The following is a 12,864-nucleotide window of genomic DNA, read 5'->3' as shown; positions in this document are numbered from 1 at the left end:
TAGATGGCTGGAGTCAAATCAGGTATTAAAGTATGATGGGTGTGGGGATTTGTGCTGCATTGCTATTACACTGAATGCATTTTAAACAACCTTTGAATAACCATTAAAAAAAATGTCATGTTTGTTACTGGATAAACAATGGATTGTGCCAAATTAACTACCTGGAAAAACAAGTTTAAAATAGATTTAAAATTCAGACAATTAAGCAAAACCCTAGAAACAGCAGCTGATTAAGAAATTGCCAAATTGTCATTGAAGCCCACCTGCTTGATTAATGTTTTCTTGGAAAAGAAATCTGCCATTCCCATCTAGTCAGCTAAATATGTAACTCTAGACTGAATAGCTCACTCTAAGCTGTCTTCCACAAAAGTTCATCAATTCAGTTTGGGATGGGCAATATATTTCAGCTTTGCCAGTAATACTCAGACCCCATGAATAATTTAAAAAATCTGTTTCTCATCAGCAATCACAGCTCTATAAAACTGCAACACTATGACCATAGAAAGCAGTAGCTGCATACTAACTTCATTTATATCACGCAACCGGTCAATATACTATCCACCACACATCTATATAAGCTTACAGAAGTTTTAGAAGTATGATGAACTTTTGCAAACTTCTAAGGAAGTAGAGGCACTGCTGTGCTTTCTTTGTAATTGTACTTGTGTGCATTAGAGTTAGATATTGAGACCAAGGTCTTGAAGCTTATCGATTAGTTTGGAGGGAAGGACAGTATTGTATGTCGAGTTTCAATTACAAATTCCAATTCATCACATTAAAGAAGTGAATACTATTAAAGGCACACTAGTTAGTTAGTTTACACAAACATTCTCCATCAATCAAGATAATCTTGGTTCTTCATCAAACTTCACTTAAACTCCTTATCAAATCCCCTCATCACTGACTTCCCCTCGATCCAACAACCAGCTGATGAATTCAGCATGTCAAGCAGTATCTGTGGGTGGAAAGGAGTTAATTAAATTAGTCTTTATTAGAGCGGGCGAGAAGGCTCAACATCGGCCTAGCTCCTCGGGAGGGCTTCTTGCCACTGCACGAGACTGGCAGCTCCAAATTGACCTAGGGAGGCAACTCAAGTTCCCAGAGATCATCACAGGACTCTGCTCCGCCTGGACACAGTGTTAATAACGGACTCTACAAAGCAAGTGGTCCTGCTGGAACTTACTGTCCTCTGGGAAGACCGGATTGAAGAGGCCAACGAGCGCAAGAGGCCTAAATGCACAGATCTTGGTGCAGAATGCTGGAGCAATGGCTGGAGAGCTCACTGTGAGCTAGTCGGAGTTTGGTGCTGGGGCTTTGCTGGCCATTCATTACAGCGAACTCTTAAACTCCTTGGAGTAAAAGGACTGCAGTGCAGAAGAGCCACCAAGAACATTCTGGAGGCTGCTGAAAAGTCCTCGCGGTGGCTGTGGATCTGGAGGGGGAATCCACGGATTAGTGCACCACTTGGACACAAGTCAGGGGCTTATCACCCCCGGCTGGGTCGCCTGGGCGAGGGTGTCTGATGATTAAAGACCCGAAATATCCTACGACCCCGGGTTCATCACTGAACGTGTGTCCAAGTAGCACCAGGTGGTGTATACTACAACTAGTCTTGATGCAAAACACTGCAACAGCACTATGGGAGGACAGTCCTGATGCAAGGTTTCAATCAAAACTGTCAACAATTCCTCCAAAAGAAGATACTGCTTAACCCACTGAGTTCTACCAACAGATTGTTTGTTGTTCCAGGTTCCATCACCTGCAGTCTTGTGTCTCCCTACTGTCTGAACTACAATAATAGAAATAATTACATTCTCAGCGATCTCAATCTTCATCTGATACACATGGGGTTCATACCAATGAAACAGGTCACATCAACATAAAGTATGTTTCAATGGACTGCTCTGGAACTCCATGTAAAAACAAAACATAACAAATACAACAAAATCTGTACTTGTTAGGAACAGCAAATCGCAATGTGCTTTTTATGTCACGTGCACTTTGTACACTTTTTATTGTTTTTCCTAAGTTATATAAAATACATAAATTAAATCTTTTTTCATACACATTTCACAAATGAGAATGCAGTCAAATAATTTGCTTTACTTACTAGTGTATTGCTCTAACTCGGCTAAGATCTAAAAATGAAATGTGTGGTCTAAAGATTTTTAGGGGGAAACAATCTTGAAATAGAGTTAGACAAATGTGGTTAAGTGGCAAAGGAAAACAAAATCAGAAGTATACAGAAAACAAATTTGCAAAATGATTGCTCATAGTATCAAGAAAAGAAAATTCTGGAAATAAAAGGTCAATAATGATATGGTTATAAACGCTAGTCAGTCTTCCTCCCACACTCTATCCTGCTAAGAATGACACAAAATTCTTGTTTAAATTTCATACAACAGTCTAACATAGGAGCAGGCCCCTTTGGCCCATGATGTCTGTGGCAACATGGTGCCAATCCAAACTTATCTGCTTGCAAGTGGTTAATATCCCTCCATTCTCTGCTTATATGCCTCTTAAATACTATCATTGCAACAGATTCCACCACTTCAGTTGGCAGTGCGTTCTAGGTACTCAACACTCTTTTTGTAAAATAAAACCTGCCCTGTAAATCTCCTATAAACATTCCCCCACTCACCTTACAGCTGTGCCCTGTCGTATTTAACATTTCCACAATGGGGAGAAATGACTATCTGCCCTATCTGTGCCTCTCAATTTTATATATGACTTTCAAGTCACCCCTTGGCCTCTGATGCATCATGGAAGATTTGCCCAACCTCTCCTCTCCAAAAATGCAATACTCACAAATCCAGGAACATCCTGCCAAACTTCTTCTGAACTCTGTCCGAATCGTCCACACCCTTCCTGTACTGCACCGACCAGAACTGCAAGAAATACTCCAAATGTGCCTGACCACAGACTCATACAGCTGCAACAAGCCTTCCAAACTTTTATACTCAACACCATCAGCAATGAAGGCAAGTATGCCATGTGCCTTATCCAGGACTTCCACCCCAAGATCACTCTAAACATCAATGCTCTTATTTGACCTCCAAAAGAGCAACAACACACAATTATCCAGATTAAACTCCATCTACTATATCTCTGCCCATATTTCTAACTGACCATACCTGAATGAACTCTCTAACAATCCTCCTCATTATCCACAACTCCCTCAGCTTTTGCGCCATCTGCAGTTTACCAACCAGCCCACTTATATTTGCACCCAAATCATTCCTATAAATGTACACAGGTCCCGGAACTGATCCTTGGGGAAGGCCGGCAGTCAACACCTCTTCATTTCATCAAGTACTAAAACAGGACGGGTTAGATTTTTGTCAAATGATGGACTTTGAAGCAGCAAGTTGCATGACGGCAGCAATCTTAGATTATCAGGAATGTCACATTGCTGCTCTGGATGGTTTACAGTTTACATTAAGTTACACATTCATTTACAGTGTTCCCCAGCTTCCAGGCCAAATTTGAAGGGGATCTGTTAATAACTGAAAGTGAAAGGTCATCAGTTAGACACACGCACTTGTGCTTGTAAGCAGATAATTTATTTCTAACAAATAATGTGCTTCACCTCGTTTTCTCAAAAATTCAATACAAAAGGACAATAGACAAAATATACCTAATATTGTTAAAAAACTATGCATTGTTATGATTAATGCCATCAAAACAATGATATTATACAATTTGTTATACTTACTTGCAGAACTTTGTGCAGATAAAGGTTGAATGAGGACAGATGTATTACTGGAAAAGACTGATGAACTAACAGCAGGCATCAGGGGAACTGACATATTCAGAGGTGGCAAGGTGGATGCTGATGTCAATGATGACGTTGGAGCCAAAGAAGCAAACGAAGGCACGTTTGGTGGGATAGACAGATTTGGCATACTTCCCATCCCTGCATTTGGAATTTCGATATAAACAACTTGTAATTTATGAATTAAGTCAGTAAAGCACAATAATTCCATATAATATTTTAGTGCAACCAAAGTGTGATATGTTGTTAAGAAAGAAGTACTTTGAAATCAAAAGTATAAAGCTCAAGGTTGTCAAAGGACTTCAATAAAACAACGTTCATAAGGAAGAGAAAATCTGCAGATGCTGGAAATCAAAGCAACACACATAAAATGCTGGAGGAACTCAGCAGGTCAGGTGTCCTAATGAAGAGCCTCGGCCTGAAATGTTGACTGCTTAATCGTTTTCATAGATCCTGCCAGGCCTGCTGAGTTCCTCCAGCATTTTGTGTCTGTAACATTCAGAAGATGTCACTAACTTAGTCAAATGTCCAAAGGTTATTTCATATGGAAGGTATCAAAACAATGAGACACCAAGAAAAAACCAGACAGTGTTAAAAGAGAAAAGAGAAGAGCGGGAGAAAAGACAGGGATAAAATGGTTATAGGGAAAGAGTATATATATAGCTTACCCAGGAAATTCAAGAGCAAGGCTAACTTAGTGGAAGGCAAGGATGCCAAGGAGAATGGAAATTCAGAAATATACAAGAGACTAAAATTGGAGAAAACCAAAGCTTGTAGGGGTTTGTGTCTATTTTACAAATTTGAAGAAAATGAGAAATGTGATTGTTTAATGGAAGAGGAATGCAGCAAGGTGGCTCAGCAGTCAACACAGCTGCCTCACAACTTTAGAATCTAAGTTCCATTCTGCCCCAAGGTGTAGTTTGTATGGTGTTTGCAAATTTTCTCCATGACTTTCTGGTTTCTACCACAGTGGATGTTCTGGTTTTCTTCCCACATCTCAAAGGCAAGTTGTTTTGTTTATTTGATCACTGTAAATTAGCCCTTAAGAGAACTGTAGATAAGTAGCGAAAAAAAAAACAGAATTTAATAAGCATGTGAGAGAGAACAAGGGAGGCAAGGAGAGATATGAATGGTATTGTTCTGCGAGAATTCAGGATGGATTTAATAGACTGAATTATTTCTTCTGTGCCGCAATCCAGAATGAATTGAAAGTGGTTAACAAGTGCAGGGGATTAAGTATTCTGGTTTGATGCAAGTTACAATACATAAATTCTAACACAGAGCAGAATTTTAATGAATTCAAAAATGTGATTACTAATTTAATTGGTTCGGAACAAGGTTGTGGATCAAAGAGCCTATTTCTGTCTTATACTACATTCTATTACAAAAAAATGAGGAGAGGCGAGGAAATAATGGGAATTCTCCTCTATATAGGTACCAAAAAAGGACAATGCTACTTACAACAGATGGATTAAGCACAGCTAAGATCAGTGTTAAAAGGTATTGACTTATATGCTCAGAATCAAATAGAACCCCGAGGTCATTGCAGTCCAGTTTAACTTCTGATACGAGCGAGAGAAAAGAATGGAATCAGTAGTGATGTATATTATACATCAAATAGGAATGACTGATCTGATTTGTAACTGGAGGACATTGTGAGTGCAGACCAGTGAAATTTTGCACAATGACTATTGAAGCTACACCAAAGTTCTGGAATATAATTACAGATTCTGTTCAGAGAGAATGCACCAAGGTATTCAATTGTAAAATGCTAATGATTACTGCTTTACAATTTAACCACAATAAGATGAAATGCGTACACATATAAAAATAATTAAGTTGTTTTATAATCGGATGCAAGTTACACTCTTCTGCAATTATTCTTACTTCCCCTTAAGATTACACTTGCTCTCACTATCATGTGTAACTTTTCCATAAATTTGAAATTGCAACAATATACAGCATCCAATACTTTAGTAATCTACTCTACAAGTTAAAAGCATTTTACCTACCAAATCGTGCAGAGCTCAAAGGTGATGCAATTGGGGGCTGTTTCATGACAACAGGAAGAATGTTGGGAACTGGGTGACCCTGAAGGGTCATCTTGATCAGTTTCATTGCAATGGAGAATTCCTGCTGGTCCATCTTTCCATCCTTGTTCAAATCGGCAAGGGTCCTGAAATGGAAATAAATAAACAACCATACAATGAATCTCACTGAACTCTGAGTATCATACACTCATTGAAATACCACCACTATCATACTTAAAATACATTTAAAAGTGACAAATCACATAAGTATCTTGCAAAATCCATGTTAGTCTCAAGATTCATTTTAATTGCCAACAAGAGCATGCCTTATGAAAGAGGTTGAGTGATCTTGGCCTTTTCTCCTTGGTGTGACAAAGGAAGAGAGGTGACCTGATAGAGGTGTATAAAATGTTCAGAGGCATTGATTTTGTGGATAGCCAAAGACTTTTTCCCAGGGCTAAAATGGCTAACACAGAGGAAGGGGGCATAGTTTAAAGGTGCTTGGAAATAGGTACAAGGTAAATTTTTCCACACAGAAGGTGGTGAGTGAATACAATTGGGTCTTCTAAGAGACTCTTATATAGATACTTGGAGCTTTGAAAAATAGAGGGCTATGCTGTAGGGAAATTCTAGGCAGTTTCTACAGTAGGTAACATGGTTGGCACAGCATTGTGGGCCAAAGGGCCTGTAATGTGCTGTAGATTTCTATGTTTCTATGTAACAAGTGGCATTGACAATATAAATTAGAGTACAACTTTTGAAGCCTAGATTTATTAAAATTTTTTCAGTGGTTCCCAAAATTTCACTTGACAGATCTCCACTCTTCTTCACAAGTTCCATTCTGGACAATGATGACAGGCAGAATATTCTGCTCTAACTTGGTGATGATATTCTTCGTGTTTAGTCACTGAATTCCTAACATTGTTTTAACATATTATTTCAAAGTATTTCCATAAAAATTAGAGAAAATGATGTGGTCGGCAGAAGTGTTCTAATGTAAGCCATGCTGTCTGTACTTACCATATTTCAGCTAGTACGAGCTTTGGTAAACCAGATTGCAGAAAGAAAGTACGAGCTTGCTCACCTGTTCAACATTAAAATAAATACTTTAATTAAAGGGCTAAAAAGCATAACTTCATTAAGTACACTTTCCACTTTCAACATGAAAAATTTACATGTAGGCAAATAAGCCATTTTAGCCTTTAGAATGCAGGAGGAAACCTGAGTGCATGGTTACGGGGAGAATATACAGAATCATTAACGACGATTTGAATTGAATCCCAGTCTTAGTTGTTGGTACTGTAATAGCTTTAGACTAGCCGTTAAAACAAAGGGGAAATGGGAACTGTATGAACTGTTATGACAAATTGCCTTTCCTATGCTCTTTCAGTTTTGAAATTTGTGAAATACAGAAGTGCATAAATTTAATCAGAATACACACCTTAATCTTATAAGGTAGCTTTTTAAATCATATTCTCCAAGACAAATTGAAACCCACTACTTTAATTGTGGTTTGAATATCTGAAACTTTATTTACATGCTTTAATGCAGTTCTATATTTTGACCTACAAGTTACATATCACTGGTTAACAACCTGCTGTTTTCAGTTCTCAAGATAATGTTGGTTGTGTCAACTGTCTCAGTATCTACCACAAGCAAGAGAAGATCTGCAAATGCTGGAAATCCAAGCAACACACATGCTGGAGGAACTCAGCAGGGCAGGCAGCATGTATGGAAAAAAGTACAGTCGACATTTTGGGCTGAAACCCTTTGGCAGTACTTGCCAAATAGGTTTGACTTCAAGCATTATACAGTATCCCAAAAGGTCAGCTACACTAACAGACAAGTCAGCTACCCTACTTCTCTCATGAAGTCATGTTGTAAAAGTCAGCCGGGTTTCAAAAATCTCAGATTCCAGACCCTGAAGCTGATTCTTTCTTTGTGCAGAATTGACAAAATTGCAGCATTCACCTGGCAACCTATAGCTGGGTTGGGAAGAGTACTAGCACTGAATTATAAGCAAATATATCTGCTTTTATTATGATTACTAAAGTAAATTATATCATCAGATTGTAAGTAGATTTAGGTCTATACTGTAGGTGGTCAGAAATTCTGCACTGCAAGCAAAATAAAAATCTTTCCTTGAAAATTGGGATTCATCTACATTCAAAGCTCTCATATAGGAGAGTGAAGCAAAAATTGTCCTCTAAGAGAACAAGAGGACAGATGAGTACAGATTACAGAGTTTGGTGCATATCTAATCAGTGTCACAGTAAAAGCAAATTGTGCAGACAGTTTGCAATCTACTTATTCACACTTTTAAATGAAGAGTTTAGATGAAGAGCATTAACTTTTCTTTGTTAAACTAAAAATTGCAAAATGACACCACAGATGGAAATTAAAACTTGCAGTTTGAATTACAGATGAAGAAATTAAAATTCGGTGAACTGCGGTAATGAGATTTAGTATACAACCATATTTGCTTTTTCAGCTTCCATTTTAAAATTTAGTTGGGTTAGAAAAAAAGCATAGCTTTAATTCAAAATACTGCAGGTTGACAGCAATGCACTGAAGCTGAAGTACATAAGAATATTGCAAAATATCATAATATTAACAATGAACAATGTAGAATATACCTTATGGCCAGTGGCCAAATTACAGCAACTTGCATCACCGATGTTGCTGAAAGCTACGTTCAAGATTGAGTTACCTCTGTGGATTGGATTTCAACTTTACTGATGATACATGCAGTAGGTGTCAGTATTAAAGGATTGTTGGGTTTCAACACATTGATCAATGACATTAAATACACTAAGCAATGAATAATGAAGAATTCTCCATCAACAGATCATACAGCAATAGATATTTAATGTTTGATTAGATACAAGTGCACATGTTTAATTACTTTAAGACAAACACAATTAATTTTAGAAATATATAAAAGCAATTTTAACAATATAATATTTTAAAGTTTTAAAATAATTAACTGGCATTTTATAAAATATGAATTTTTAAACAGCTAGATACTTAAGTAGCGATTTTGACTTTGAAGTCATTTAAAAAATCTTAGGGTGTTTCTGTCAATTCACTGTTTTCTGCAGATTAAACATGAAAAGGCTGTAAAGCACTACATCCTGAACTAAGTTCTTGATTCAAACAAAGGCATATTTTTTAAAGAATATTTTCTAATCAGGCAATATATTAATCAAAGACTAGAAAGGGCAAAACAATCTCTAAGAGGAATTTTAAAAAGCAGAGAAAACAAACATTTCAACATTAAACTTTTCACCATTTGTGTGTAAACCAATAATTGACCAATGCTCTTTTCAGTCTTACTGAGTTCCTCTGGCATTTTGTTTTAAATAGGTGAAATGTCTTGCTGCAATTGCTAACAACTTGAATAGACAGGTTGTCTTGCAGGTAAAGGTTGGACAGGTCAGTTTGCCTCAGATAATGTCTAGTATATTGAGAGCAGGCATGATCAAAACATACAAGAATTTGAGGGTCCTTAACAGGATGAACATAGAGAGTCATGAGACAGGGTCTCAAGTTATTGTTTCCTCCTGTTGGAGAATCTAGAACATGGGAGTTATGAGTTAAAAAGGATTCCCCAGTTTAAACAAATGAGGCGTGGTTAAGAACTTAAGGTTATGATGGAAATGCAGTTTTGATGTGCTATTCAGATCAGCTACAATCTGGTTAGCAAGTCTATGTAACAATACACTCCCTTTTGCTCTTAATTTGTATGTTTGTACAGTTCTACGCTTTTTACAAATGTATCCCAGGTACTCCCACATGGAGACACATTGCCCTCACATTGTGCTTTTTTAACTAAGCGTATTGAAATATCTGCAGTCATCTTTTTGGTAAAGTATCTAGATGCTGATTGGTCAAGACAACAGAATTCAGTGAATCATGTAGTATTTACGTAGAACAATTTCAGTGTCCAAATACATCTATGAATGCTGGATACAGTTATGTTTTGACAACTGAGAAATACAGCCTTGAGGTGGCCTTATTCAAATCTACATTAACACTTGATATAGCTAAAACTGTAATAATACCACTGACATGAGAAAATCTACGGATGTTGGAAATCCAAGCAACACAAATAAAATGCTGAAGGAATTCATCAGGCCAGGCAGTGTCGATGGAAAAGAGTAAACAGTCAATGTTTCAGGCTGAGACCCAAATACCACGGATTTATTACTAATATATTAAGTCTCAACACAGGTGCTTCAAGATAGAGACAAAAATAAGCAGTTATTGAAGAATCAAGTTCGATCTAGACCCCTTCATGAAGTTCTGCACATACCTGAAAGTAATCCTCCAAGTGGTTTAAGACTTATGAATTGCTGGTCATGCTTGGCTCGTTCCTCTGAGGTGATTGCCCACGTATTAGGGCCACCTAGAAAAAAGCACACAAACATAAATGTCAACATGTAAACCGCATCCAGTCACCAGGAATTTGAAAATTTCAAAACAGAAGGACACACTTCAGAATTGTCAGCATGCCAAGTGCCTTGTGTTTCACTCTCCAGCATGAGATAATAACTAATGTGGTAGCATGCTCTTACATCAGCAACTTCTAAGCAGATTGGAACAAAGTGTCTTTTTCAGGATATTGACCATAAGACCTTAAGATTTAGGAGCAGAATTAGGCCATTTGGCCCAGTAAGTCTGCTTCGCCATTTCATAATGGCTGATCCAATTTTCCACTCAGCCCCAATCTCCTGCCTTCTCCTCTCAGCCCCAATCTCCTGCCTTCTCCTCATATCCCTTCATGCCCTGACCAATCAAGAATCCATCAACCCCTGCCCTAAATATTCATAAAGACGCGATTCTAAGATCTTTTCGAAGATACTGGCGACCAGGTTGGAGAAGGCATTACCTCAAATTATCTCAGAGGATCAAACTGGATTTATTAAAAATTAATATTGTTTATACTTCTTCACATAGCACCTCAGAATATGCCATTTCATTAGATGCTGAGAAAGCATTTGATAGAGTTGAATGGCCATATTTACTTGCTGTGCTTGAGAAATTTAACTTTAGTCCGACATTTATATCTTGGATTAAACCGATATATCACACTCCAGCAGCCTCGGTTTTCACTAATAACCAAAGATCTTCCTTTTTTCACTTATTTCAGGGTACCAGGCAAGGTTGTCCTCTCAGTACATTACTATTTGATATTGCCCTGGAACCTTTGGCAATTGCTATTAGAGAATCACCCAACATTTTTGTCATTACTCGTGGGATGGATATACATAAGTTATCATTATATGCACACGACTTGTTGTTATATATTTCTGATCCTGAGAAATCCATTCCTGCAGTTATATCACTGTTGGCTCTGTTTAGTAATTTTTCTGGTTACAAATTAAATCTTAATAAGAGTGAACTGTTCCCCCTGAATATGCAGGTTCCAATTTACGGAAATTTACCTTTTAGATTAGTTACTGATCATCTTACATACTTAGGAATTAAAATTACAAGAAAAATAAGGATTTATTTAAGGCTAATTTTTTTGCCCTTAATATATCAGATTAAATGTTTGTTTACTAAATGGTCACCACTGTCTTTATCACTGATAGGTCGGATTAATACTATTAAGATGATTATTTTATCTAAATTCTTATATATATTTCAAGTGGTACCAATTTTTATTCCGAAAATCTTTTTTGACAATGTCGATTCAAAAATGTCTTCATATATATGGCAGAATAAAAATCCTAGATTAGGTAAAATATACTTACAGAAGTCTAAAAAGGAAGGTGGACTGGTATTGCCATATTTTAGATTTTATTATCAGGCAATTGATATTTGAAATGCTGGTTATGGGATTTGGATTCATCTCTTAGTCCTCATTGGGTAAATTTGGAAACTAAATCTGTATAAGGGTTTTCACTGGGTTCTATTTTAGGGACTTCTCTTCCCTTTGCTTTTTCTAAATTGCATAAACAAATTGACAATCTGATAGTTAAAAACATTCTACGTATATGGTTTCAATTTCAGAAATTTTTGGGTTGAATCAATTTGTTTTAGCAATTCCCATTGTATTTAATTTCTTTTTTCATCCCTCTATTATGGACCAAGCCTACTTAGCTTTGAAGACTAAAGGTATACTATGATTTTCTGATTTATTTTTGGACAATTGTTTCATGTCTTTTGAACAATTATCTAATAAATACAATTTGCTCAAATCCCTTTTTTTTAAGATATTTACAGATTAGGAACTTTTTAAACACTGTACTTTCGACCTTTCCAAATCTGGATTCTATGGGTATTTTGGAGAAAATTCTAGAATTAAATCCTTTTCAGAAAGGTGTAATGTTTACAATATAATTATGAAAATACGTTCAGAGGCTTCTTATAAAATTAAGAATGATTGGGAAAGGGAACTTAAATTTACTATTCCTATTGAGAAATGGGAAAAAATTCTTCAACTAATTAATTCATCCTCTATGTTCCAAACATTCGTTAATACAGTTTAAAGTTGTGCACAGGGCTCATATGTCCAAGGATTAATTAGCTTGTTTTTATTCCCATATAAATCCTATATGTGACAGATGTCATTTTGAGACAGCCTCGCTAACACATAAGTTTTGGTCATGTCCGTCTTTGAAAAAATATTGGAAAGATATTTCTGATATTATTTATACGGTATTGAGTATTGATTTACAACCCCATCCTATCACCGCAATTTTTGGTTTGCCAATGATAGAGTCAATTCATTTATCTCCTTCTGCTTATCGGATGATTGCACTTCTTACATTAACAGCTAAAAGATCTATTTTGTTGAATTGGAAAGAGATTAATCCCCCTACTACATTTCATTGGTTTTCTCAAACTATGTTATGTTTAAATTTGGAAAAAAATTAGAAGTGTCATATATGGTCCTTCCATTAAATTTGAAAAGACTTGGAGGCCATTTATTCAATATTTTCATATGATGTAATTTGACCCTTTTCCAAACCTCTTTCTTTCTGTTTCAGATTATATACATGTAGAGAGGATCGGAGTTGATGACACTGATGATTCTTTGTCTTTTCTTAG

General features: G+C 36.6%; 1 protein-coding gene across 4 annotated transcripts in view; it reads right to left on the bottom strand.

Moving 5' to 3' along the window:
* The window catches only part of itsn2b (intersectin 2b), a 201,547-nt gene that overhangs the window by 118,718 nt on the left and 69,965 nt on the right, over positions 1 to 12,864 (bottom strand). For all 4 annotated transcript variants that reach the window (XM_059981601.1, XM_059981597.1, XM_059981600.1 and 1 more), the window contains 4 exons: positions 10,121 to 10,213; positions 6,826 to 6,889; positions 5,788 to 5,951; positions 3,716 to 3,916 (listed from right to left, as the gene is read on the bottom strand). In XM_059981601.1, coding sequence (XP_059837584.1) covers positions 3,716 to 3,916; positions 5,788 to 5,951; positions 6,826 to 6,889; positions 10,121 to 10,213 — 522 coding nt within the window. The remainder of the gene's footprint in view (positions 1 to 3,715; positions 3,917 to 5,787; positions 5,952 to 6,825; positions 6,890 to 10,120; positions 10,214 to 12,864) is intronic.

Source organism: Hypanus sabinus, chromosome 10 (genome assembly GCF_030144855.1).
Source record: "Hypanus sabinus isolate sHypSab1 chromosome 10, sHypSab1.hap1, whole genome shotgun sequence".
NCBI classification, from domain to species: domain Eukaryota; kingdom Metazoa; phylum Chordata; class Chondrichthyes; order Myliobatiformes; family Dasyatidae; genus Hypanus; species Hypanus sabinus.
This window is presented reverse-complemented; position numbering and strand designations above follow the sequence as displayed.